Below are 27,403 nucleotides of genomic sequence, written 5' to 3' on the forward strand. Positions count from 1 at the left end.
CGGACGGAATAGGTGAATCCGTAGAAGTGCGCAGGCTCTATGAAGAAGTCTGTCAAAGTCGAAGGTTTATATTAAAGCATTAGGGACGAGGAGAAGGTGGTGGAAGAATATATGACGAATGCAGGTAGGCACCTCGTCCTGGCGAGTAGCGGCATCTGCAACGGTTATTCTACGGAGCAGAGGATATTAGACCGAGTCAGCACTACGGATAGAATCGATAATATGTCTGATGGTACTCCAGTTCCAAGTTAAGTGGAGGGATACTAAAAATTGTCTAAGGCCACAACGCTCTGCACGGCTTCATTCGATCTGCAACACGATAGCTTATCTCCTTTCGCATCATGAAGCTCTGGCGTACTGCCGCATCGATGACCTCACTCGCTCCCGGTAGCCAAGGAAAGTGCGGGAGTAATCGGGTACAGATCACGTGCTCAGAAATACACGCTATTCCTCTTCCACTCTAGAGCGCCAAGAGTCTTGCGAACACCGCGCTTCCTATGATTATCGTGGTTCACTTCAACCCAGCCATTATTCAACGACTGCTTGCGTCTCCTGATCTTCCTGCGCATCCGAATCAGCTCTCAACCGATCAATTAGTCGCAATGGTTGTCTACTACGAACTCGCTGGCCGCAAGGTTGGCTCCCACGTGGTACGTTGCCTCCGAACGACGTCTGCAAAAATATCCCTTTTTGCCGCATGAGCAAATTGCCATCGTATAACAATGTCCCTGTTTGTCTAACATACCCTTTGCTCGAATCCTACAGCTTTCCATGGGTGTACTGGGCGCCCTGTTCGCTGGCTCTTGGCTCGCTACCCGTGGTGGTAGCGACAAGAAGGAACTAGGTCCTCCCATCAATGCCGGTTCCAAGGACGAGGAGAAATTCATACAGTACGTTCTACGCCGCTGCTCCCAAAATTTAACTACGATATTCAAATTCTACCGTTGCTCTTCTGGGTCAAACTCGGCCAATTGATCCAGTACTAATTCGAGTGCTTCACTACCAGGGACTTCCTTAAAAGCGTCGAAGGCGAAGAAAAATCTAAACATTAAGGTCTTTGCATCTATTTACCCAACCAAGCGCCTCGTTAGTCAGACATTATTATTACGTTGAGCAGGGATGCTGGAACAATTTCATTTAAGATGGGAACAGCATTTACGTGGCATCGCTTGCGAGCGGAGAGTGGTTGTGGTGCAGCATCAAGACGACGTTTTCCAGCCTGTATAAACTACAATATCTGGGTTTTATGCTGGGGCGGATTGTACATATAGATAAATCATTGTGATAAAACGAATCATTGGTAATCGCAGTCCTCTGAGCGTCTGAAATGAGTCTGCTTGCTATGTGATCTGAATCTGTATTTGTGAAGATAGAAATGAAGTGTTCAGTGAAATCATCTGTATGGAGGAACGTAATATTCTCTGTCAAACATAGCCAAATCTGCTCTTTAAGCGATAGTTTTACTACCTCTTCATGTATAGCTGTTTGTGATTGGCCGGAACGTAAAGCTGATGCTATCCGCTCTTTGCAGAGCCGATGCGTACATTTCTCATCCACTTAGCCCACATATACCACAATCCCTTGGCTCAGATCGTCGCTCTAAAGCATTTCTTGGCCCTGAAAGTTGATCCTCATGCAACCACTACCATTCCCATACGCTCTGAACATTGGCACCGATGTGGTCCATCTTCCTCGCATTCTTCGTCTGATAGGCCAGCGCGGTGCCAGAAGCAAGGAAAACTACCTCGACAAATTTACGCGTCGTATACTATGCCAGCAAGAACAACAAGACTTTCGTACTCGGTTTGCAGTGCATAATCATGCTGACAGTCCCTCAAAGGTGACGCCTGATATGGCGCGTTGGCTGGCTGGACGGTTTGCTGCCAAGGAGGCCGCACGCAAAGCTGCGCCTGGGGGCGCTTCTTCTATCGGTTGGAAAGATGTTCTAGTTAGAGCAGCTCCATCTACGGCTGCCGGTAGTGGACGGCCAGAAGTTGTTTATCTGGGGGTAGAAAGTCGCGTCGGAAAGCTGTCCATCTCGCATGATGGTGAATACATCGTAGCCACGGTCCTTGCAGCTGATGACAGGTGATGTTTCGACAGGCACGTTTGATTCTATATAATAGCAAGCCCAAGTGCTGGATGTTCCTTTATATGCAATACATTTGTTGGGTATAATTTCTACGAAAGAGCGTTTCGACAACCATGGGAACTTTATGTGACAGACCCCGACAATAGATCAAGAAAATATGGCCAGGCAACAATAAAACACACCCAATTCACCTTCGCCAGGTCTTATCAAACGAAAGCATGAGAAGGTGCGAACAACAGTCGACACGGGCAGAGCTCTATCAGAGCGGGGTCCACAACTTCCATCGGAATTGTTCGCGACGCTGTACATTTCTCCATCTTTTCGAATCGCATGCCACTTATTTTAGCCGAAGAAGAAACTTGTCTGATATCTTTATATTTTTATCGATTGTACGTCTAAAGTCCATATAGAGACGTGAAAATCAGGTACGACAAGCGTTGTGCCTGCTTCTAACCCCACATGAGTTGGTTTTTTAGCCTTTCTGGCCGCAACGTCGATTCAGAGCAAGCGCAAGATGTATTCGTGTTCTGCTCTAGGCTTTGCGCTAAATACTTTATATCGTATCATTGTCACAATTTTGGCTAATGATGCACACTAGAAAGAAACCAACTGAGACAAGCTATGCCTTTCTCTCATCATAGCCATTCTGGCCAGTTCTGTCCTGGCCATGCAAAGAATTCCCTCGAAGAAGTCATCCAGACAGCAATCAAGCAGGGAATGCAAGTATTCTGTTTAACAGAGCATATGCCCCGTGGGCAAGAAGATTTCTATCCCGAGGAGGTACATTTGCAATTGCGGCTTCGAATTGACATTCCAGAGCTAAAACTTGCTATATAGAAAGCCGATCTCCACGCCACGGAGGCATGGCATGCCGAGAATGAGGCAGCTTTTTTTGCAGAAGCATTACGACTACGTGAAAAGTATGCATCTCAGATCAAGCTTCTAATAGGATTTGAGATCGATTGGATTCGCCCAGAGTCTTTAACGTTAATTGAAACATCATTGTCTCGTTTCCCGTTTGAGCTCTTGGTTGGCTCAGTACATCATGTACACACTATCCCGATTGATTATGATGCCGCCATGTATGGCCAAGCACGGGAAGCTGCCGGCGGAACGGACGAGCGGTTATTTGAGGACTACTACGACAGCCAGTTAGATATGTTGCAAAAACTAAAACCTCCAGTCGTTGGACATTTTGACCTAGTTCGGCTGAAGAGCGACGATCCAAATGCTACTTTCACTAAATACCCTAGAGTCTGGGAGAAGATCCGGCGCAATCTCCAGTTTGTGGCCAGCTATGGTGGCATGCTAGAACTCAACTCGGCTGCGCTAAGGAAAGGAATGAGCGAGCCGTATCCGAAAGCAGAAATTTGCAAGGTGCGTAAACAGCGCTGGCCACAAAGTCTGTATTAGTAGTGAGAGACAGCGGATGTTGACTCTTTGAACTAGGAATTTTTATCAATGGGTGGCCGTTTCTGCCTGTCTGATGATAGTCATGGTATTGATCAAGTAGGATTTGGCTACCGAGAAGTTCTAGACTTCATCGACCGTACAGGCATCACGGCCATACATTATCTTGAATTGACCCAAGACGGAGACGCTCCAGACACGCGGTTCCCATCCACGAAAGTTTGCTCCTTGTCCGTGGAAGAAGTAAAGAACAAAGCCTCATTCTGGCTTTAGATCATCTGACAATTGGACATTTCCCAGATGATGCTTCGGGGGAATTGACGTGGAAAACGAAAAGAAATAAAAAAATCAATACGAGGCTTCAAAGGCCAATCTTCGTCGTAGGATCAGTCAATCCATCTATCCTTATCACTACGAACTACTAAGTTACATGTGATGTATCAATAAGCGTCCTTATGTCGTAGATAGTGTAACACGGCAATTGGCGCGGCTGATGCGTCAAAAGCAACACATAGATAAGCAACTGACCGTTCCATGAACACAGTCACGATCGCGGTATATCCCTTTTCTTCATTCCTGTTCGTTCCAGCCAGAAAACATAATTAATTTGTTCCCCGCTTCCGCAAAGGCCGTCAGGCGCGGGGTCATTGTAACTTTAAGCGTACCTGGTAGTAGTTAGTAGACGGGGGTGGGGATGGGGGGCAATTATAATATGAATAATAATGTTGCTGGGGGCTAGCATATGGGTTGGTGAATTCGGTTGGGCTTTTAGATCAGACGATATCCCACTGCTCAATCACTTCCGAGCAAGACACCAACCACCCTCTGCCATTCTCGACTCTTCTCTCGCAGGCTGCTTCGAAGCCATCGCCGCGTGACAGTAGGGCGATTGGTCATGCTTGCGGCTTTGCTGGGAATCGTGTGAGTTATCGGCCTCCCTAAACACTGACGATCCTAGTATCTTGGCTAGAGTCTAGTACCACTCCCCCAGTCTAGTCTTCCAGCCTCTGGACGGCTAAGCTGAGTTAGCTTGCTCTTCTCCCGCGTTTTGTTATCTTCAATTGGCGGATCTGCGAGTCACTGGTCTCTGCCCACTTTGTTGGCGTGTTCCCTGCCCACCATGGCATCATTGGGGACGAGCTCTACACATGGAGAATGTATTGGTCAAGTGGTGTTCAGCTTGCGGATCAGAGTGTGACAACGCATATCAATGTATCATTAAGTTAGTTGGTAGCTATCCAGCATCGTTTCCGGACCAGTACTTGTGTGGGGTTAGCTTTTGTTGATCAGATTGTCGACTCCAAAGCAAGCTGTAGCTGTAGATGGAGCATGGTCTGGGTATGGGCATATACGGTGCTGCTGCCCCAGCAAGACCCCATAACGAAGAAATCCTGGTTAACTGGGCTTGTCGTCCACGCGGGGGTTGCTAGTTTGAAACAAAGAAGTTAAAATATGAGAAATGACTACATAGTTTGCGCCGGTGTCGGGGTAGACCGTATTCACGTCGAGGTTCAAGTTGTCAAAAAGCGGATCAGTTCTGCTCTGCTTTAAAAGAGAGCCCCCCCCACCACAACCTTGTTCAACCTGTAAATATTTCTTTACTCCGCGAAACCACCTCAATCAAAACCTGCACTTTTTGAATAAGCACATCGATAATTTTCAAATCCTCCACAATGAGCTGGGAAAAGACTATCCTCAAAAACGGCAATGGCGTCGACATGCCTGCTGTGGGAGCCAATGTTAAGATCGACTATACTGGCTGGCTGAGAAACCCCAGCAACCCAGACCACCAGAAGGGCACGGAGTAAGCAATGAACCCTGGTCTAAACAAGCCCAAATCCAAGGAACAGTTCATTTCTAAACTAACCGAATTTTCCCGCATCAGATTCGACTCTTCCAAGGGGCGCGGTGCATTGGCGACTCCGATCGGTAAAGGCCGGGTTATCAAGGGTTAGTTAATAGTTCATGTCGTTAACAAGGCCCAATTGGCATTGTTATTATTATTATTATTACCTGCTGGTGGCGAACCGGAATTATAGCTGACGGAGGAATATCATCCGCTATACAACAGGCTGGGACGAGGGTGTGTTGTCCATGTCGCTCGGCGAAGAGGCCATTTTGACTATCGATTCGTAAGTTGCTCTCACTGTGCCAGTATGATTTATTGGTCGTATTATGCGAGACGGCTTTTTTTATGGGCCAAAAAATACTACTATTCTGAAGGTGATAATAATACTGACGGACTTTGATCTACTTGCAGGACCTATGCCTATGGAACACAGTGCGTGCAGATGGCTTCCTTTTTTTCTTCTCCATTCCCCGCACCCCTCCGATGCCCCTCATCAACGTCCTTATTACAACTAGCCAGCTTGCCAACAATGCGCGAAAGCACCGCATGCGATATATATATAAATAAAGCAATAAAGTTTGTGGTGTGGCAGCAGGCAAAAGCAACAACACATTATCTCGGATAATTACGAGAAAAGCAACGGTTGGCTGACAACTAGGTATTATCAACAGGGGCTTCCCCGGCGTCATCCCGCCCAACTCGGACCTGATCTTGTAAGTGGACTTGCTTTTTTACACTATTATCTTACATCTGTCCTGTCTGTTTCGCTTTCCCCTTAGCATTATCGTCTAGTTTACGGCTACCTCCTGCCTGTTGGAATGATGCCCAACGCATTGTCACAGCTACTTATCGATCCAATGATAAGCAGCGTCGGCAGCTTGTGGCTTGCATGCACGTATTTAATATTTACTATTACTGATTTTTCATTTCTGTCGCGTGATGCACTACTCCATTCTTTTGATTCCTTATCACTAACATTTTAAACACAGCCAGGTTAAACTGATCGAGATCAACGGCAAGAAAGCCTAAATGAAATCGGCCCGACATCACCTTACCTTAAGGCCATGGAACATCGCTCGATCCAAAAAGAAAAAGTACAACAAACCGAACCAAAACCAAACAAAAACAACAAAAAAGGGACCTGCTAGTCTTTAATTTCCGGCTACAGCTACCCCTTTTGTATACAACCTGATATTATCTTTTCTGCGTAGAATGTGATGAACGCAAGATTTTCAGAATGTCCCCAGAAATCTAAATCTATTCAACTTTTTACTTTTCTATTCTTTATATATCAACTGGACTTATCCTGGACTTATCTAAATTGGGAAAAGCAAAATAAAAAGGAAGGAGGAGGAATCGGGAATTATGGCTTGGAAGAAGACTTTCGATTGTTCAGATACTATCGTGATTATATCAGTATACATTCATTGTTAAGATTTTCTTCACTTTTTTGGTATTTGGTTTATAGTCTGTGCGTGAAGAAGAGGCGCCTGTAGTTCAAGGTCAGAATGCAATGTCAGATCTAGGCTCAAAGTGGTGTCTGCAAAGGGTCTCTAAATCGATCTTCGATTGATGCCCGAACTATTACATATGCATTCAATATTGTGATTAATGAACTGATCTACCCTGCACCTATAATCAAGTCTAATTCTAATTAATAGAAGTAGAAAATATCCGTCTGTAGAAACACTAACTCGTGATTCGATTCTATATCTGTATATATAAACTGCGCTAACATCTCACTTCAAGAAAAGGGAAACAATTGCACCTCTGATGACATCAGAACAGAGAAGGAGCGACAAAAATACGGCGTGACAAGGGAAAGATAATTCTGCAAGAATGCCATACAATGATCCTAATATGCATGCTGTTGTGAACGCAGGATGGGGAAAAGGCGTAAAATGTGGGATAACAAAAAGGTATCTTGCTTCATAAAAAACAGAAGACATGAGAAACTCAAAAAGGAAAAGTAATGAGAAGCACACAAGAGGATCGGGATCTATTTATACACTATCAGTCGTTTTTATGCGGATCGTCAATGGCACGAGCTCCGGACCGAGCCCTGTTCGTCGCGGCTGATGAACTTGAGAAGCGCTCGTATTGCGACCTACCGAGCGCGGTTTGCTGGTTTTGGGCACGAATAAAATCTTGTGGACCGATACGACTGTTCAATGGAGGCGTTGTTCCTTCAAGCCCGTCGTCCAACTCAATCAAGTCGCCCATCCCGCTAATGCCGAGGGTTTGGCCGTGCGTTGTCTGCGATCCTTGCTGTAATTCGCTCAGGCCGGACTTTGCGCGAATAGCTACTTTTCTCATCCATCCTTCGATTGCTCCGCCGACGTTCTCGAGACCGGAATATGATGCGGATGAAGGCACGCTCGACGTGGAATCGAAAGAGGCTTTTCGTGACGTGGGGATTGGTGGAGGAGGTGCGGTGAGATGAGGAAGGTGCTGTGAGAAGAATTTGTTCAGTCCATCCGGCGCCGGACCTGGGGCGTGCACGTCACGTCCAAGCGTTCCTACGCCTCGTGGACCAGACAATGTTATGCTGCCAGAGCGTTTGTGATGTGTTCGAATGCTAGTGGCTGGGGAATTGGTAGCTGATGTTAAGCGTGGTGATGGGTTAAATCGTTGTGGAGAGCTGTCACGTCGGCTAATTGTCGGAACATCCGCCTGTCTGATCGTTGTCAAGAACTCGGATGGTGGGCTTGAAGGCTCAATATCGGAATACGGGACAGAAATCGATCTTCGTCGGGAGCGTGGGAAAAATCCTAACGATTTACGAAGCACACGGCCAATTTCCACAGGACCTGTAAAACCCTCCATTTGAACCCATGCTTCGTGCTTCCACGTCTGTTCACCTTCTGCGGCGTTTCCACTGTCTTCCTGCAGTTGCGAGTCGACAGGTGCAATAGAGCTTCCATTAGGATCTTCAATCGAAAGTCTCCCGGGTGGTTCGTCTCCCAAAAGATCTAGATTCTGTGTTTTGTTTATTCTTCGTCCTTTGACGGAGCAGGCCTCAGCCGGTAAAAGCACGATCTTTCTGGCTTGTATGCTGTCACTTGGCCAGAACCCGTTTGCCTTCCTAAAGATCGCAAGCTGACAGCCATACTTAATTGAAATTCCGGTCATCGTATCGCTTGGTTGAACGGGGTGAATATAAACTAACGCCTCTTCGTTTTGCTCCGCTTCTGTTGTATTGGTGTCTCCCCTGTCCATTGAATCCTTTCGCTTGTAACGACCCTTGAGATCTGATACAGAGTCACCATTGGCGAGAAGCAATACTTCTCTTTTCTTTGCTTGCACCAGAGCTTGTCTTTCTTCCATTGTCCCAGTCCCAATATGTGAGGTTGAAGGAGTTGAAGGACCCCATGACGTTGGCCCACTCGGTTTCGGTAGATGAAAGAGAATATCGGAACTTGAAGGTTTGCGCCTTTTCGCATTCGACGTGGAAGAAGACGGCGGTTTACCCCAAGAAATTTCATTCCCTAACACTGATGATGCTAAACTCTGAATAGAGGACCATGACGATTCCAAAAAGCCTGCTGAACTATGTGATGTGTTGTATGCCCTCGAGGAATTTCCAACCCCATATTCGTCATCGCTACTCCTATATCTGTCGCCAAATTCTCTCTCGGTTGCTCGAGAGGGGTGCTTTTGGGGCAGGGGCGATCCCCTTCGTGATGCATAAGGTGAGGGTGTAGTGCCACGCGATTGAGGAGGGGTTAGGCCATTTGATATGTTGGATAGCCGAGAGCTCCAGGTCCGGGATCGATCGTCCTCCTCATCATCATTCACCGTTATCAATCGTCTGTTACGCGGCCTGATGGACGTGTTCACCCTCCGACTGGAACTGGCACTAGAGATCGCCGGATCGAGAAAGTCAGGAGACTCGGTATGGGAGCTCATTCCTGATACAATGACAAGGGCACGATATCTGTCCTATCTGGTCTCTTTCCTCCGCTACTTCGGATCAGGGTCGAGCGCACAGCGCTGAGCGAGGCCGTCAGATAAGGCCAGGGCGGGATGGCCTCGAACCATTCGACATCCAGCCTCCGAGGCGACGGACGACTCCCCCACTAAACCAAGTGGTAATCGCTCACGAGCTGTAGCGCTGATTCATTCCTGTTCGGGGATTCGACGGAAAATAAGTGTTTCTCTCGTGTAAGGCTGAACCTGGTTCTGAAATGGCGGGCTTGAGTATAAGTGCAGGGAGTAGAGGTGGTAATGGACACGGAAGCGTAATCGGGGCCAGGGTCGAAAGCGATGACGAGTCGCCTTGGCGCTCGACGGAAGGAGGAAAGGTGCGTGTATCGATCGCTCTGCTATGTTTCTATGCGAACAGGGTGTTTGTTTGTTTGCCAGCAACGAGCATGCACGAGCAGGCTTCTCTGGCAGCGGTGTCTGTCTGGCTGAAAATTAATGAGTATTAGTAGGATAAGGGCATTCATGATAGGAGGAAGGCTCTCCATCCGGAGCAGTCGCACTAGCCGGGGTCCGCTGCCCGCCACGCGGCCAAGAGGCTCCCTGCATTTCTTTCTTTTGGTTGTACTTGATATTATAATAATATTATTTAATCACCACTTTTGATCATCTGGAAACCAATACAGAGCCAACTGGAAACGTCGATGTAAATGGGTCTAATTAAGAGGAGTGTATACATATAGAGAAAGTAATCATCGTCTCTTGTGAACCAGCAAAAGAAGCGTCATTAATAGAGAGAGAGATGTTTACACATGCAGTCCAAATGTCCAAAACGCCTTGCATGCACGGTCAACATGGGACAACACGGCATTCAAGTGATAGATAATATAATATCACTCTGGCGGCTCAGAAATGGTAGTAGGTATCGAAGCCTCCGGCCGGTTGTCGCCCTCTGCGACTTCAGAGTCGGTACTCCACTCCTTCTCGTCCTTCTCGGTTGAAGCTTTGGTTTCAGGCCGTTTTGTTGATGGGGGTTTGGGAATGATTTTTAGGCCACTTCCAGTCCGGTTATAAAAATCTTCTGTCCGCAGGCCACGGACTTCCCATGGCTCTACCGTCGTCATGTGAATGCCAGCAGCTTTCTTTTGGCGGATGAGCTCTCGCATAGGAACCATGGCGGCATCCCTGCAGGCTTCTTTGATATCGCTACCTGACATTCCGGCCATGGCGCTGACAAGGTATTCAAGATCGAAGTTCTCGCGATCAATCTTTGTATCCTTGAGCACCAGGGCCAGGATACGAAGCCGCTGCGCAGCTGGAGGTAAGCTGACGGGGAACTTCTTGGGCATTCGCCTCAAGATGGCCTCATCTATGTCTTGTATTCGATTGGTAGCTCCTAATACAACAACACGCTGTGGCTCCCCCACGGAATTCGCCGAGGTCAATCCGTCCCAATGCGTCATGAACTCGGCTTTGACCATACCGCTGGCTTCATGTTCACCACTCCTCCGCGTACCCAAAACAGCATCAATTTCGTCGATGAAAACAATGGCTGGCTGTAGTTTCCTAGCCAGAGAAAAGACTGCATTGACTAATTTATTCGAGTCACCATACCATTTCTCGGTTAACGTTGATATGTGTAAATTGATAAAGCAAGCTCCGCTTTCGTGGGCCAATGCTTTGGCAAGCATGGTTTTACCGCATCCTGGAGGGCCATAAAGCAATACCCCAGAAGGCGCAGACAGTAACGAGGACGTGGAAGCGTAGAGATGAGGCATAGTCAAGGGGTATATCACCGATTCTTTCAACTCTTCAATAATATCGTCTAAGCCTCCGATATCTTCGAAGGACACCGGAATGTCTTCGGGAGCCACAACATCCATGGAAATTGACTGCTCATATTGATTCAGTACGAGATCTTCTTTCTTCTCCCTGCGCCGCCGCCCTGAACCACTTCCCCCAGGGGCTCCCTCGTCAGAATCGGGGGCGTCCAATCTTCGGAGAATCGCCGCAGACTTTCGCCTCTGTTCTTCCTTCTTCTGGCTATCTGGATCCAAGTCGATGCGCGATAAAAGATAACGGATTAAAAAGTACGCAGATGCAGACTATAGATAGTGATTAGATGAGTTACACTCGTGACCCGAAACGTAGAGCTCGACTTACCGTGCCGGCTATCATCACCAGCTCCTGCAAGAACTGTTGCCATCTTCGGCCACCACCAGAAGCCATGGTTGGTGATAAAGGGTAGGATAGTAATCAGCCCAGGAGAACGCGAGTCGAAAACAACTGATGCTGGGCCGCAACGACAGCGATGGGTATGCAAAATCTAGCCACTGTAGCCGGCTGTGGCAGAAGAGTGATGTGGCTCTGCCGCGGCCTTGTCTGGATTGGCCCGCGCTCGGATCACATGCTCTGGCGCCTCTCCTGGGCTGTTAGCGCGCGCTGTCGCGAAAATGGAGAGTGGCGCGCGCCAAGCCCTGGTAGACACGAGCTGCCATACTTGATGGTTATAACTTATTTACTTCTTTGCGACGACCCCTCCATCCGCCACTTTACCACGCGAACAGTATATTGAGAAGCAGCCAATTAAAGTTTATTTTATTCGAGGAATCATGCCGCCGAAGCGAAAAGCCGTCTCCAACATATCAGGACTGGTAGACTCCGATAGCGACAACGCCGTCGCGTCGCAACCAGAGACCGTCGAAGAGCGTCCTGCGAAGAAAGCAAGAGGCCGGCCAAAATCGTCAGGAGCTAAGATTGAGGAACAGAGCGCAGCTACCAGGCATCGTCGCTCCTCATCCGCCGGAATTGGCAAGCCCGACGCCGTTGCAAAGAAGACCTCAGGCCGCGGCCGACCGCGTGGCGCCACAATTGAGCAAGAGGAAGCTGTGGAACCTGCAGCCCAGCAAAGTCAATTTCTTGCAGATGTATTATCGGATGCCGTTGATCAGCCGGCCGACGCATCTGAAGCGCGACCAGGAAGGGCGAAAAGAGGTCGAGGTCGGAAGACAGGGAGTATGGCGAAACAGGTCACGGAAGACGGGGAATTCGAGTATACACCAACAGGATCCCGACAATTGAAGACTATTTCATCTTCAAATATTCAAAAACGTGTTGGGCTATCTGTTCTTGAACAAATAGCAGAAATCATTCCAGACAGCCAGGCTCCTGCGGCCGCAGAGGACCAAGAGCTGCTCGATGGGGAAGTCCTCGAGACAACCATGACCACAATATCCCCAGCGAAAAATCTAACCAATGGCCAACAAGATCGCGGTCGAAAACGTCCAACGGTGACGTTTGCAGATACGGAGAAGACCTCATCAGATCCTGATTTGAGGCGAAGATTAGGCGATATGACAAAGAAATATGAGACGTTAGAATCAAAGTATCGTACTCTGCGAGACATCGGCGTTGTAGAAGCCAACAGCAACGTGGAAAAGATTAAGAAGCAATGTGAAACTGTCACAAACGGTATATTCCATCCATTTTCATTTTGACAATAATGTTCACAGCTAACAACGGTTCTCCAGCCTCGAATAAACTTATAGCATCATTAAAGGAAGAGCTCGCTGCCCAAAAAGCTCTCGGCAAGGAATCTAGCGATCTTCACAAGCAACTGCGTGATCGTGAAAAAGAATCAAATAAACTTCAATCCCAAGTCCATGATCTTTCCGCGCAGCTTTCAACAGCGCAGACGGAAATCAAAACATTGCAGACTAGGCTCGCTGCGGCCCGGAACAATGTTGCCAGTGCTAAAACACTGAACGTCGAAGCGCCTGGAAGTGCAGTTAAAAACACCTCTGTTCGCCGTGCCGCGGGAGCTACTAATACCGAGGCACTGCAGGTTGCGCAACTAGCACAACTCAAGGAGGACCTATACGGTGATTTGACCGGGCTTATCATTCGAAGTGTCAAAGAGAACGAAGCAGATCATATGTATGACTGTATTCAAACAGGTGTCAACGGAAGTAAGTGCCGTCTTATTGTTATACACAAACAATACTTGCAAAAACTCACATCTCACCCATTCAGCTCTTCAATTCAAACTTGCTGTTGCTCATGAGAGGGGAAACAAAACCACAGCCAGCCTCGACACAGCCGAGTTCCAATACATGCCACAATTAGACCCTACTCGTGACGCAGCCCTAATCAGCCTACTACCCGAATATCTCACAGTTGATATCACATTCTCACGACAAAACGCCTCGAAATTCTACACGAGAGTAATGGACTCGTTGACAAAACGTCGAATTGATCCTGAAGAATAATACCATTGATCGAGATATCCGTGCTTGGCGTTTTGCTTTGGGCGTGCGAGCCCCTTTATATATTCTTTCAACTATTTTTCTCTTTATACGGTTGGATATTGATTTGGGTTTTGAATGGTATTCATTTGGATACTGGACAGCGGTTTCATAATAGGCGTTCACATTAATTGATGTATACATGTATATATCATTTGACGTATATATGCATGCACACACACGTCACTATTCGTTAATCTCTTTTTATAAGATACATCAATTGATATGTATGAGGTTACATTCCTCAGTTTCTTAACTAGGCGTCCATAAAGCACCCTTAGCAGCATCTACAACTTAGGCCGGCATCGATGCGGTGGATTCAACCAATTGATGACTACTTCAGAAAAGAATGAATCTACCACTCCTCTAGATGTTCAGATGTCGCTACGGCTTCGATACTATATTTCTGAATAATTACACCAAACCATGTTATGTTGAGCCAGCCATTTCTACAGCTTTCCCTACGCCATCTCCATATTTCGGTATATCTCGGCAATCCCTTGGACGTAAGCTCCAAGGACAAAGAAACGAAACGACCAAACTAGCCCTCATAATATAGAGGAAAACGAACTACTATCAGGTTATACATTATAGTTAGTAATCACATCGGCGTCGCTGATTGGCCCGCTCGCAAAATGTATACTAGCGTCTCTATAGTTTTTATAGATCAGGGCCCTGTCCAAAAGATTTACTCGAGGACAATGTTGATGTTTGAGCATTTTATGGTCTTACAAATCAGCTTTCGATGTTTAGGGGGGCAAGTCAGGATGAAGTTCCGTGTATTCGATCAGGGATGCATATAAATATGTGGTCAATCCCGCTCCATTTTCCTAGAAGTTTCCAGGTACTGCACCAGTCCTAAGTTCTTTCCATCAGATCGGATAATAAGGTACTCAGAGATTAATTGACGTAAGCCGTCTAATACCTACTACTCTCATCATTGTTAGTTTGAACGTGACTACCAGGCCTCTTCCCTCTTTACAAAAGGAGCTTAGACGAAACAAAAATGGACTACGCCTCGGATCTTCTGGTCTACGTATCTTGAAATAGTGAGTCCGATACATGAAGAGTACATGGGTAAGAGCAAATAGTACGTTGTCACTTTTACTTTTGTTACTTGAAAAGGTGTTGTGGATACTAATTATGGATAAAATAGGTCTTTCTCCTACCTCAGTTTCAATCAGGTTGACGCCTCTCGCGCTCTATTAGGAACAAGTTACCTTGACGTACTCCAAATCCAACGCTACGACCCATCCACACCACCTGAGGAAACCATGAAAGCACCTCACGACCTAATCTAAGAGGGCAAAGTGCGGTATATTGACTCTAGTTCGATATAAGCCACCCAATTCGCTCGTTTGCAGCATGTAGGAGGATTACATGGCTGGACCAAGTTTATATCAATGCAGAATTACTATAACCTCTGTCACCGAGAAGGATACCGCGAGATGAATCGGGTCTGTAAGGACACCGGGGTTGGTATTATTCCCAGGTCACACTTATCCTGAGGATTATTGGCTAGGCTGTTTGGGGTGACAGAGTCAGAACGCTCAAAAATGCCAACTCCCTTTGGCACCGCTATTACGACAGCAGATGAAGCGATTATTCAGAGAGTTGAGCAGACCGTGAATGAGAAAGGTTGGAAGATGGTGTATGTAGCGTTGGTTGACTTAGGAGTGAAGGTGCTGTGCCGATTGTCGGCTGCAATTCTGTAGCGAGGGTCGACGATGCTGTTTGACTTGAAGGGAAATCATTTACAGTCCAGGAAATCGAGTTTCTGGAAGAGCCATATGTTCCGAAACCTGTTGTTGGGCATTTCTAATTCTTCATTATACTACTTTTCTGTGGTATATCACCATATGGAGAGTAGTTACCATAGAACTCTTAAACTCTTGGTAATATTAAGACGATTATAGGAAGTGGAAGAAGCCCCCGTGATACGGCTGACTGTCCTTGTAGAGTGACATGGCTGCGATGGACTTGGTATGGAAATTTCGTTGGAGATTCAAATTAAACGATTAGTTGAAAACCCCCCGATACAGACAAGTAAATTTTGGGATTATTGCAGGTCATTTTGATCGGCAGTCCAAAATACCGGAAATGTATATCGGACAATTTTCGTGGGCAACAAGCAACAAAATATCCGTTCCATTTTTCGATATTTCCGACGGAAGGACTTCATTTCCACTTTTTCCCCAGCTTTTCCCCGCTCGAGCTCCAAGCGATGTTTTGGAAAGTTAAAAGGCTATCTATGGAGATTCTTGAAAATCTGGAGGACATTAGAAGGTGCTAAGCCCGGCGTCTGATTTCAATTTTTAGCAAATTTGTTTTGGGCAAATTCCCCATTGTAACGTGTTAAGAAACAAAAGAAGTCTGAAATGGGGATTCATTGGGTAAGACAGGGACCTGCCTGTTCATTTAACGGCGCAGAACGCAGCAACATCTAGCTGACAAGGATGTTTCCTATAGACAGTGTACCTTTACGGCATTGCGCCATGTATGGGTGGTCTAGCATTCGGCTATGTAAGAAATTTCTACCGAACGATAATGTGGTTATCATACGCAGTATTACAACTTATTAACAAAATACTATAGGATACAGGATCTATGAGTGGAATCTTGGCCATGCCCCAGTTCCTGAATTACATGGACAACCCTTCCAACTTTCTCCAAGGTGGAATGACAGCTTCCATTCAGGCTGGCGCATTCGCTGGATCCCTCCTGACCGGAGCCTTCTTGGCTGATAAAATAGGGCGGAGGAAAACCATCCTTTTTGGCTCTGCACTTTTCACGATTGGGATAATTATCTCAACTGTGGCAAATGGTGTCGCCGCGCTAGTGGCTGGTCGTGTAATCAATGGATTAGGAAATGGTTGCCTGGCGATGATGGTGCCGAACTATCAGAGCGAGATTGCTCCACGAGAGTACGCACAAATACCACCTTTTTCCTACTCTCCAGTCTAATTTTTACAGAATCCGGGGTCGCATTATCTCTGTCCAGCAGTGTTTTATCAATTTCGGTATTCTTGTGGCGTTCTGGATCCAATATGGTACTAGCCACATTGATGGGCAAGCTGCATGGCGTATCCCTATTGGCATCCAGATGGTTCCTACTATCATCCTACATATCACTTTTTACTTCATGCCAGAATCTCCTCGATGGCTTGTCCAGCAAGATAGACTGCAAGATGCACTTCAAGCTTTGGCAAAGGTGCATTCAAGAGGAGATACCAGTGATCCTTATGTGAAAGCTGAGATGGCGGAAATCGTTGCTAAAATTGAATGGGAGAAGCGTAATCCACCTATTACATACGCCGCAATGCTGTTTGGCTTAGAGGCACGCCGAACATGGTTAGCAATTGGTGTGGTAGGTCAATATAAGCCAGTTACAATCAGAATCTTTGCTAATGACTTTCTTCTAAAACCAGCAACTCTGGCAACAAGTAACGGGCATCAATGTGTCAGTATTCAAATCTCGACGTGATCATTATATCGTTAACCTGGAATTAGCATTATGTATTATGCCGTATTTCTATTCCAGCAAGCAGGATTAGGCTCCACCTCTTCCTCTCTCCTTGCGAATGGCCTCCAAGGTGTTATCTTAAATATATTCACTCTGCCTGACATGTATTTCATGGACAAATGGGGTAGACGAATTCCCATGATTATTGGAGGGTTCGGAATGGGCGTGGCCATGATGTTGATTGGAGTTATTATGAAGACAACGGGTATATATCTCTTCTTCACATACCTCCTACCCTTCAATCGTGAGACAGTTACCAACCATTCACTTGATTATAGGCGACCCGATCTACGACTCTTTAACGAAAAAGACAAATTTTCATTTCGCGGACCAGAATGCATCTAACGCCTGTATTGCATTTGTTTATATCTACGTTATGGTTTTCGCATTAACCTGGGCATGTGTTGCATGGGTTTACCCCCCAGAATTGTTCAGTATGAATATGCGTGGACGAGGCACATCGCTTTCTTCAGCGACAAACTGGTTTGTGGTAAGTATATACTTGTTTTGGCAAATATAGTTTCTCAGATACATAATGATCGCATGATTTTAGAATTTCTGGTTCGCGCTGTATATCCCGACTGCAATGGACAAAATCTCGTGAGTGATTCCTTCACGTTAGAACGGCTGAGTTACACATCGGAATAAACTACTAACAAAATTAAAAAGATGGAAACTCTATATAATTTTCATGGCCCTCTGCTACGTCATGGCCACGGTTGTCTATTTTTTCTACCCAGTTCGTATTTGGTACCCTATTTACATCACCATAGGCTTACACTAGGAAAGGAATCTGCAGGCAAAACACTGGAAGAAATGGATTTCCTCTTTACCAAAGATAGAACCCCTTGGGTGTTCCGGGACCCCGAGGCTAAAAAAATCGGTGCCATTTTCGAACGCGATATGGCCCATGGTCAAGCGCTTACGGCTTTCGATTCTGGTAAAGCCACAGAACTGACACACGTGGAAACTGTCGCTGGGGTGGAGGAAACATCGACGAAGGCTGGTGAGGTGTAGGCAATAGGTAGCGTGCTTAATTGCAATTATAGCGCTAATTGAGCCTCTATATTGCCTAAATAGTTAATTTTCAGAAGTTTCGCCAGATATGTCTAGACTTAGAGCTTGTAAAACTCGGTACTGACTTCAGTGTGCGATCCACGAATGAGAATCTTGTTAATACAACGCTTCAAATCTAAATTTGTCAGTGTTTACACTACCTAGTCTTGTTATTATGTGTAATTTCTTGTTTTGTTGATCTTTGTCATTTTCATGGTGTGATTAATTGATGTCCACAGCCTGATCATATTCGTAACGGCAGGTACGTTTAGTAAAGACTTATAAAAGACTTTTTCTCAATTTATAAGTTACAGGCGTTTGAGCTTAGTCAATGCTTACTTCAAATACCTCCATCCACTTCCAAGCCCAATATTTATTTATTTATTCAAGTCTTACGACCTTACCCAGTTCTATGCTATGAAGGTCTTGTTTTAGTGGGCAGTAGGGGGTATTTAGGGGTCTAAGCGCCTAATTCTCTGAGTCATTGGCCCCGAACTGGTGCCAATATGTTCAAATTTCCTTACGCATTCCTCGCCTCAATCCGCTTATCTGCGCAGGGTTATTCGGGTGCCTTATAGAGGGGATGGGACCCGGCCATCCTCCTGGAAGCCAAACGCGCTGGCGTCTGCCAATGATAGGCTGCCCAGAGCTGTCACCCTTCCCCCCCGGAGCCCCCGCGGGGTCTCCTAGCCAATATGACCAATACTCAGAACGCAATGGTATAGATAAATATAAATCTATTCAATATTCAATTATTCAAATGTTGAATTGGGTGTTGATTATCCGCCAATATATATAGATAGATAACTAAATACCCGACATTGGACTTCCAGCCTTCTTCCAGATTTTCGAGACGGGTATCAGGAACTAAGGAAGGCCCTGGGGGAACAAACCTCAGAAGCATCCCGTAAAACTCAATTAGCTAGCTCCAAGAACCTTTATGGTCAATTCCAAGGATAGTAAGTGCGTCAAGTGCCCAAACTTCACATCTCTACCAGCCCCTCCTTAGGCAAATCTTGGCTTCGTCAAACAAAGAACCAGTCGGTCTAGTTCTCGAGCAATATTCCCCAGCACCACATAGAGGAGTCTGTCCACTGCTGGGGAAGACCGCCTTTTGGAGCGTACAGGTGTGTTGGGTTTAGCAAAATGCATGTGGCTACGGCGACTATTCGCCCTTTAGGGCCAAAATTGCCAATCCACTAGTAAGCTTTATTGACACGCGTATTTCGATGTTTCCACATTTTGAAAATGGATATATGGTATTTTTATATGGGTTAATATTAATTTAGAAATATTATATAGGATTCTATTATATAAAAATGCTATATAATAATTTTTAATATGTGGTAATATTGAATTTTACTGTGTCAATATGTAAGATTGTAAGATTACGAATTCTGGCCTTAAGACGCAAATAGTCGCCGTGGTGACCCATGAGAGCCTTGCTAGTTTAGCTGGGAGAATGGTGAATTCTCTACCTCCCTTCGTTAAACAACATCCCACTCTAGGACGATATGGAGAATGCTTGATTCGCAGGTGACCTCCTTCGCGATAGGCTGCCTGGCCGTGTTCCTGTCTGGGCTGGACTGTATTCCTGCCATCAAAAGTATTACCAGTCGAGTCGCGCGCCAGGCGGCTCGGGAAGATGAGCAATCACTGGCCAAGGCCGCCTATCGCGATGAAGACGGCGAAGCAACCGAGGAGTCGCTGCGAGCTTTCTCGGATAAATGGCAACGGGTCTCAATTGTCGTATCTTCCTTTAGCGGGCTCTTAGTAACTCTGGCTTTGGCCGTTATCACAACGTTGAAATACAGTACCGACTACACAGCGCTCGTATGGCTGCAATTCAGTGTCTGGGTATGTTTGCAGACCGACAATTAAATGCCAGTGAACACGGGTCTTATATAAATATAGGTCTTTCTGTCTAGTCAAGCGGTTGTCTTCTTCACAGAGCCGCGCCCGACACGCCGGTTCGACCACGCCTTCTATGCACTATGGGGCAGTTTCATTGCTGTAGCACTTCCCTGTGCGCATATCGCGCTGGCATCTTATGACGGCAAAGCACTTCCTCATGACCGCGCCTGGGTCGTTCTGACGATCCTGTAAATTGCCAGTGCCCTCTTGCGAGCCTTGTACTGCATCATCCTACCGCGCCGGCCGGACGTATATTTCGAGGGCCAACTGGTGGACCAGCAATTCACCGTCTCCGTGCTCAGCCGATTCACCTTTACGTGGGCGGGCACCCTCCTTCAGTATGCAGTCAAAAACAGGAAACTGGATCCCGGCAGCCTTCCAAAGTTGCCGTTACCCACACGCGCACACATTCTGCGAGCTAACTTTGAGCGAGCAATTGGGTCGCGAAAGATCTGGAAAGCGATCATATTTGCTCACCTCAAGCCTATTATCCTGCAGATGATGTTGACTATAGTAACCTGCATTTTGAGTTTAGGTCCACAGGTCGCTTTGTATAACATTTTGAACTCAATGGAAGCTCGTGGGACGGATTCGTGGGCTGCTCTCCAGTCTTGGTTTTGGGTACTCGCCTTGGGCATCCTGATACTGGCTGCTTCCAGCGTGGAGTCATGGCTGTTCTGGGTGAGATGCTACTATCTTGGTCTTCCCATCTATCAAGCACTATCCGCCACGATCTTTGCCAAGTCTATGCGAAGAAAAGATGCCAAGCATACGAAGAAATCCAAAGATGCGGATACACCTGACGCCTCGTCAAAGGTACTGTTGAAAGAGGAGGAAGAGGAAGACGACGAAGAGGCCTTGAAGAAGAACCGACAGAGCATCATTAATCTCGTTGCCGTGGACGCCAGGCGGATTTCTGACTTTGCTACGTTTAGTTATCTCATCCCTCTTGCGATAATGAAAGTACTTCTGGGCTGCGGCTTCTTAATCAAGATTCTTGGATGGCGCAGCGCCCTTGCAGGTCTGGGTGTTTCGGTTCTCATCACGCCTTTTAATATCTACGCTGCCAAGAAGTATACCAGTGCCCAGGACCGACTGATGAAGGCCCGAGACCAGAAGATGGCCGTTGTGACAGAGGTGCTCCAGGGTATCCGGCAGATTAAGTTCTCCGCTCTAGAGAAGCAGTGGCAGAATCGGATTGCGGAAGTGCGCGAGACAGAGCTGATAGCTTTGTGGACCGCGTTCCTCTATAATATCGGCCTGATCTCGATCTGGATTCTCGGGCCTGTGGGGCTGTCAGCTATATCTCTCACAGTGTATGCTATGATTCATGGTGGCCTCGAGGCGTCTGTGGCTTTCACAGCCATGTCGGTCTTCGGTTCCCTGGAATTATCGCTGGCTATCGTCCCAGAAATGATGGCCAACGGCCTGGAAGCCATGGTCAGCGCAGACCGTATTGACAAGTACATGAGGACCCCCGATAAAATCATTAACACTGTCCCTGCTGAGAATATCGCCTTTGAGAATGCCACGGTGGCCTGGCCCGCAGATCAGACAGAGGGCCAGGCAAGTGATGAGGACCGGTTTACTCTTCGTAATTTGGATGTGGCTTTCCCCACGAAGGGCCTCAGTGTGGTGTCCGGTCGAACTGGATCTGGAAAAAGTCTACTGCTTTCATCTCTATTAGGGGAATGTGACGTTCTTGAGGGGACTATCAAAGTCCCCGTTCCACCTCCTATCAGTGACCGTTTCGATCACTTGGCGACCCCAAGCAACTGGATCATCGACTCTGCCATTGCATATGTTGCCCAGATTCCGTGGGTTGAAAATGCAACGATCAAAGATAACATCCTGTTCGGGCTGGAATTCGAAGAAGAGCGCTATCGGAAGGTGCTATTCGCATGTGCATTGCAAAAAGATTTCGATATGCTTCCCGATGGCGAACTGACGGATATCGGTGCCAATGGTGTCAACCTGAGCGGTGGCCAGCGATGGCGCGTATCGTTCGCACGAGCATTGTATTCTCGCGCTGGGATTCTCATTATGGACGATATTTTCAGCGCCTTAGATGCGCACACGGGCCGCCATGTCTATGAGCATGCCCTTACTGGAGATCTCGGTCAAAACCGCACCCGAATTCTGGTTACTCATCATGTCGCTCTGTGTCTTCCTCGTACGGACTACTCGGTGCTACTGGAGAACGGCCGTGTCAAGTATGCGGGTACTATCGACGAGCTCACTAAGTCCAATCACCTGGAAGATATCTTGCGCGAAGAAAATGCTGCGGAAGAGGAGGACCATGTGGCTGACAAGGTCGACGAGGTTCTCAATGACGAGGAAACAAACCTTCACAAGGCTATATCGAATACCCCTCATCAGCATCCGAGTACGGGAACAATTGGTGCTTTTGCTGAGCCCACGAAAATCAAACCCCCCAAGAAGTTTATTGAGGAGGAGAGGCGCGAGACTGGCCGGGTTAAGCTATCCGTGTACGCGGCTTATCTTTCCAAGGGTGGCCATTGGACGTATTGGCTGCTAGCGTGTGTGGTCTATCTCAGCAATTCTATGCTCGTGATAGGGCGAGTAAGTAAAATGAGTCTATTGAATGCATTTCACATCTAATTATTCCTCCCAACAGGCTTGGTGGGTCAATATCTGGACTAGTTCTTCATCCAGCACCCAGGCGCATCCCGAGCTGTTCCCTGCTCTCTTGCAGCATTCAATGAATAGAACAATACCAGCTCATCAAGACGATGACCTCGCGATGTATCTAAGCGTGTATGTCGGTATTTCAGTCCTGTCCTGTGTTATTGGAACAGCCCGATACTATTTCACGCTCAACGCTGCCGTCAAGGGAGCGAGAGGCCTGTTCAATGGGCTAGTTTACGCCGTGCTTCGCGCTCCGCTCCGATGGCTTGATACTGTTCCCCTTGGACGAATTCTCAACAGATTCACCGCAGACTTCCACATGATTGACTCCAGACTGGGATACGATATCGGATTCACAGCTAGCAAGGTCCTGGAGGTGCTCGGAATCCTGGTAGCCGGGGTTCTCGTCTCGCCCGTGGTGGCTATCTTTGCCATGGCCCTTCTTTTAGTCTCCCTAAAGGTGGCTATGACCTACTTTCCCGGGGCACGAGAGATTAAGCGTATCGAGTCAGTCTCCAAGAGCCCCGTGTTTGAGCAATTCGGGTCGAGTCTAGCGGGATTAGTAACCATCCGCGCCTTCAGCAAGAGTGATACTTACATCGGAATTATCTACAACAAAATCAATGGCCATGCCCAGGCCTGGTGTAATATGTGGCTGTTCAACCGCTGGCTTGGGTTCCGCATGAGCCTCATTGGCGCCATATTCGCAACTTTCACCGCTGCCCTTGTGGTTTATGTGCCCGGCATCACGGCCTCTCTCGCAGGATTTGCGCTCAGCTTTGCCCTACAATTTAACTCTGCAGTCTCAATGGCGCTACGCCAATATGCTAGTACCGAGCTGAACATGAACGCTACCGAGCGTGTTATCGAGTACTCCAATATCGAGCTTGAAAATCAGGGAGGCGCCGATGCACCTGCCGCCTGGCCCACAGAAGGACGACTAGAAGTAAACAACCTGGTGGTTGGGTATGCGCCAGATCAGCCTCCCGTGCTGAATGGACTAAGTTTCGCCATCGAGAAAAACCAGCGCGTCGGCGTCGTCGGCCGCACGGGTGCCGGCAAGTCTTCGTTGACTCTTGCACTGTTCCGTTTTCTTGAAGCGCGCGAAGGCCAAATCCTGATTGACGGCCTCGACGTGGCTAAGATCAAGCTTCATGATCTGCGCAGCCGGTTGGCCATCATTCCGCAAGACCCAGTCCTTTTTTCCGGGACAATTCGCTCAAACTTGGACCCGTTCAGCGAATACAATGACCAAGACCTGTATGACGCATTGACACGCGTACACTTGATTTCTGACGATGACGATATTCTCAGTACGCATTCTACTACGTCGCAGCACCAAGAGAGCACCGGTGCAACGACCCCAGACACAGCGACAGCGACAGCAACCGCCAACGCTAATATCTTTACCTCTCTCAGTGCCACAATCTCTGAGGGCGGTCTCAATCTCTCACAGGGACAGCGGCAACTCCTGTGCCTTGCCCGGGCTATCGTCTCGCGTCCCAAGATCATGGTGCTAGACGAAGCCACCTCTGCCGTCGACATGGACACCGATGCCCTGATCCAACAGTCTATTCGCACGGAGTTTGGACGCAACGCCACCACACTACTGGTTATCGCGCACCGATTAAGTACTATTGCGGATTTCGACCAGATTCTCGTGATGGATGCTGGCAAGGCGGTCGAATTTGGTCCTCCGAAGGACTTGATGGGTATCAATGGGGGGTTGTTTAAGAATCTGGTAGAGAACAGTGGGGAGAAGGATGTGCTAGAGAAGATGATTTTCGGATAAAAAGAAAAGTCAAGATTTATCTGCTTGTTTATCTATGTATAGATTCATATTTACATCAATATTGAACATCTCGGATACCGAGAATGATGTCATTATTGTATTTTCTGTAAAATCATACTGGAGGACTATAGCATGATAGCATGAAAGGTGTCCGTCAACACAGCTCGCCGATTTGGCGTTCCGTCCCACCTTACAGTTTATAATAGTGTTGGTGTAATCAATTACAAATTACAGAATGCTGTGATCTAAACTAAATCGGATAATAGCTGAATGTATTATTCTCCAATGATATTATCCGATGGGGATTTTCGTTTGGAAAAACGCGATCATACGTAAAGAACGATACATGTATACATGGCTCAGCCAATCCAATGAATATTCTGCCATCAAAAAAATTGCCCGGATTAACAGTTCTGCTTCACTGTTTAGAATACGATGGTTTCAAGAGGCTGATAGCAAGAACCTAGCTAAATAAGTACCGTTTCTATTACCACTGTCTAGGACGGCGGTTTACCTAGACTGGAAATAGGCATGTATCAATCCTTTGGACACATCGCATTATCAGTAGTCGAGAGACAGCCTACAGGAAAACGGGGGTTGAAAATCCGGTCGATAATTCACAACATATGTATTTACCATCCGATTAAATTATCCGAACCGAACAGAGCCTACCCAATCCATCTTGGAGTTGATCCTGGCATACCTTGGAGCTAGCAATACCTGTATAGCTATAGCATCGGAGAAGTGCCGAGATTACCATTCATTAGAACCAGATTATTTAAATGTGATTTCTATAAGTCGATGCTACATGCCCTGTCAAGATGATGCATTGAATCTATGAGCGTGAGAACCTGAAAAGAGCACAAACTTCGCCGCATCTGGTGTTATATGGTTTCAAGGGTATGAAAATGGTTACCATCACGAGCTTTATTTCTCGTGATGTGAGATTTCCGGTACGTCATCTCTTGAGCCCGCCAGCGGGAAACCATATTTATAATAGAAGACATCATTAGATCAGACAGGGTCGGATGGCATGAACACCAATCCAAACTACTCGGCTGCCTACTGCATTTTGCATACAGACACCGAACATTCGGGTCATGGACTGGTATGATACGCGTGCGATGCCTACAGGTTTGTTATATTGCTCACACTAACAGACGTTCACGATTGGTCGAGGCAATGAGTTAGTTTGCGCCGCCATTGATGCAATAGCTGCCATGCTTGTCGGAAAGAATCTGCAGGAAATCACAGCTGATTGGGGTCGAACTTGGAGGCAATTAACGTCCGATTCTCAACTGCGTTGGGTTGGCCCAGAGAAAGGCGTTATCCACATGGCACTTGGTGCAGTTGTCAACGCAGCCTGGGACCTCTGGGCCAAATATCTGGGAAAGCCATTATGGAAGGTTGTGGCAGACATGAGCCCTGAAGAAGTCGTACGCTGCATCGACTTTCGATATATTACGGACGCGCTGACCCCAGAGGAAGCAATTCGGCTCTTGAAGGATGTAGAGAGTGGAAAGGCAGAGCGAATAGCCGAAGCGGAGCGAAACCAGGCAGTTCCTGCGTACACAACTAGCGCAGGCTGGTTGGGTTATAGTGAAAATAAAATGAAGGAGTTGTTACGGGACTCACTCAAGCAAGGGTTTAAGTATTTCAAACTGAAGGTCGGAGCCAATATCGACGAAGATCGGAGGAGATTGACCATTGCAAGAGAGATCATTGGCTATGACAAGGGTAATACACTCATGATCGACGCAAATCAGGTCTGGTCTGTTCCAGAGGCTGCTGAATACATGGATTCTCTTGTCGAGTTTCGACCGTGGTTTATTGAGGAGCCAACATCTCCGGATGACATTCTCGGTCATGCCACCATTAGAAAGTCATTAAATGGGAGGGTTGGAGTTGCAACTGGGGAAATGGTCCAGAATCGAATCATGTTCAAGCAACTTCTGCAAGCAGGTGCGGTAGACGTTCTCCAACCAGACGCCTGTCGAGTTGGAGGTGTCAATGAAGTCCTTGCAATCCTCCTCTTGGCTCGCAAATTCAGAGTGCCGATCGTTCCTCATTCTGGTGGCGTAGGTCTTCCGGAGTATACCCAACATTTAAGCACCATCGACTTTGTTGTTATCAGTGGAAAAAAGAGCATCCTTGAATATGTCGATCATCTCCATGAACATTTCCTGACCCCAGCGAGAATAGAGCAGGGGTTTTACGTCACCCCGATGGAACCTGGATATAGTGTACAAATGAGGCCGGAGATTATTGACAAATATTTATTCCCTGGAGCGGAGGGGCTTAGCTGGTGGACTTCGCAAGCAGGAAGAGACGCGATAGAAGCGAGTAAACCGTGGTAATTGTTGTCTAAATACCTTGCACTGCATTTCTCATCATCATGTTGACTGTACGGTCACTTACTGTCTACATTGGTTCTCTGTGCAACTATTTCCAAGTGTTATACTAGGCTGCAGATGTCCTGTTAGGTTACGGCTTCATAGCCCTAGCTCTGCTTCTTTTCCGACAACCCATACCGATAATCAGTAGACGCTTTTGCCTGTAATAATGCGATTTATGTGTCGGTTAATGTGGAAATTCACAATAGCCGTTAATTCTTTAACAAAGTGGATGTCTACCATGCTATAATACGTTCCGGTGTTAATTATACTGGGGTATGCCGCTGCTGGCGGATGACACTTCAACTTCCTGGATGTTACATTTGCTAATCTACGTAGGCGAATATAGTACTGGTTGCAATCAATAGGCGATGGATGATCTGAAGGAGAAGTAGAAAAATACAGTTCCAGATCAGTCTTTGTGACCCTTTCTCCCAAATCTACATTTTTGGGGATTTCATTGTTTGTCTGAGAATATTTCTATTTCCAGAACGGGA

At 46.9% G+C, this 27,403-nt stretch overlaps 10 protein-coding genes across 10 annotated transcripts; 8 read left to right on the forward strand and 2 right to left on the reverse strand.

The window, feature by feature from the left end:
- Positions 1-602: 602 nt before the first annotated feature.
- Positions 603-1,052, forward strand: BGW36DRAFT_306472 (uncharacterized protein; the record flags this gene model as incomplete). The annotated part of the gene is made up of 3 exons (XM_046212153.1): positions 603-650; positions 766-890; positions 1,007-1,052. The coding sequence occupies 3 exons, from the start codon at positions 603-605 to the stop codon at positions 1,050-1,052; spliced, it is 219 nt and encodes a 72-aa protein (XP_046067057.1).
- A 581-nt stretch (positions 1,053-1,633) lies between these two features.
- Positions 1,634-2,092, forward strand: BGW36DRAFT_432640 (4'-phosphopantetheinyl transferase superfamily protein; the record flags this gene model as incomplete). The annotated part of the gene is made up of 1 exon (XM_046221158.1): positions 1,634-2,092. The coding sequence occupies one exon, from the start codon at positions 1,634-1,636 to the stop codon at positions 2,090-2,092; it is 459 nt and encodes a 152-aa protein (XP_046067058.1).
- Positions 2,093-2,713: 621 nt separating this feature from the next.
- Positions 2,714-4,012, forward strand: BGW36DRAFT_389492 (Polymerase/histidinol phosphatase-like protein; the record flags this gene model as incomplete). The annotated part of the gene is made up of 3 exons (XM_046217354.1): positions 2,714-2,843; positions 2,979-3,469; positions 3,542-4,012. 3 exons carry the CDS (start codon positions 2,714-2,716, stop codon positions 3,773-3,775), a joined length of 855 nt encoding a protein of 284 aa, XP_046067059.1. The 3' UTR covers positions 3,776-4,012.
- Positions 4,013-5,012: 1,000 nt separating this feature from the next.
- BGW36DRAFT_60951 (putative FKBP-type peptidyl-prolyl isomerase) lies at positions 5,013-6,651 on the forward strand. Its single transcript, XM_046222469.1, has 6 exons — positions 5,013-5,306; positions 5,388-5,452; positions 5,574-5,634; positions 5,763-5,783; positions 6,023-6,064; positions 6,341-6,651. Exons 1-6 carry the CDS (start codon positions 5,176-5,178, stop codon positions 6,378-6,380), a joined length of 360 nt encoding a protein of 119 aa, XP_046067060.1. The 5' UTR covers positions 5,013-5,175; the 3' UTR covers positions 6,381-6,651.
- A 713-nt stretch (positions 6,652-7,364) lies between these two features.
- On the reverse strand, positions 7,365-9,260 carry BGW36DRAFT_432643 (uncharacterized protein; the record flags this gene model as incomplete). The annotated part of the gene is made up of 1 exon (XM_046221159.1): positions 7,365-9,260. One exon carries the CDS (start codon positions 9,258-9,260, stop codon positions 7,365-7,367), a length of 1,896 nt encoding a protein of 631 aa, XP_046067061.1.
- Positions 9,261-9,897: 637 nt separating this feature from the next.
- Positions 9,898-11,624, reverse strand: BGW36DRAFT_420273 (putative membrane-spanning ATPase). Its single transcript, XM_046219496.1, has 2 exons — positions 11,439-11,624; positions 9,898-11,380 (listed from the first exon to the last, which is right to left on the reverse strand). The coding sequence occupies exons 1-2, from the start codon at positions 11,502-11,504 to the stop codon at positions 10,169-10,171; spliced, it is 1,278 nt and encodes a 425-aa protein (XP_046067062.1). The 5' UTR covers positions 11,505-11,624; the 3' UTR covers positions 9,898-10,168.
- Positions 11,625-11,788: 164 nt separating this feature from the next.
- On the forward strand, positions 11,789-13,914 carry BGW36DRAFT_328833 (putative chromosome segregation protein). The gene is made up of 3 exons (XM_046212783.1): positions 11,789-12,746; positions 12,806-13,243; positions 13,308-13,914. Exons 1-3 carry the CDS (start codon positions 11,888-11,890, stop codon positions 13,541-13,543), a joined length of 1,533 nt encoding a protein of 510 aa, XP_046067063.1. The 5' UTR covers positions 11,789-11,887; the 3' UTR covers positions 13,544-13,914.
- A 2,043-nt stretch (positions 13,915-15,957) lies between these two features.
- On the forward strand, positions 15,958-18,119 carry BGW36DRAFT_432646 (putative sugar transporter; the record flags this gene model as incomplete). Its single annotated transcript, XM_046221160.1, has 10 exons — positions 15,958-15,972; positions 16,049-16,102; positions 16,175-16,503; positions 16,553-16,946; positions 17,008-17,039; positions 17,090-17,307; positions 17,381-17,592; positions 17,656-17,702; positions 17,772-17,841; positions 17,892-18,119. The coding sequence occupies 10 exons, from the start codon at positions 15,958-15,960 to the stop codon at positions 18,117-18,119; spliced, it is 1,599 nt and encodes a 532-aa protein (XP_046067064.1).
- A 1,531-nt stretch (positions 18,120-19,650) lies between these two features.
- On the forward strand, positions 19,651-24,696 carry BGW36DRAFT_328837 (P-loop containing nucleoside triphosphate hydrolase protein). Its single transcript, XM_046212784.1, is given in 4 exon segments — positions 19,651-20,015; positions 20,073-20,260; positions 20,273-22,655; positions 22,711-24,696. The coding sequence occupies 4 exon segments, from the start codon at positions 19,680-19,682 to the stop codon at positions 24,511-24,513; spliced, it is 4,710 nt and encodes a 1,569-aa protein (XP_046067065.1). The 5' UTR covers positions 19,651-19,679; the 3' UTR covers positions 24,514-24,696.
- A 725-nt stretch (positions 24,697-25,421) lies between these two features.
- On the forward strand, positions 25,422-26,870 carry BGW36DRAFT_364422 (enolase C-terminal domain-like protein; the record flags this gene model as incomplete). The annotated part of the gene is made up of 3 exons (XM_046214555.1): positions 25,422-25,466; positions 25,514-25,621; positions 25,674-26,870. 3 exons carry the CDS (start codon positions 25,422-25,424, stop codon positions 26,868-26,870), a joined length of 1,350 nt encoding a protein of 449 aa, XP_046067066.1.
- Between the last annotated feature and the right edge of the window lie 533 nt (positions 26,871-27,403).

Source organism: Talaromyces proteolyticus (assembly GCF_021365285.1).
Source record: "Talaromyces proteolyticus strain PMI_201 chromosome Unknown BGW36scaffold_13, whole genome shotgun sequence".
Lineage (NCBI taxonomy): Eukaryota > Fungi > Ascomycota > Eurotiomycetes > Eurotiales > Trichocomaceae > Talaromyces > Talaromyces proteolyticus.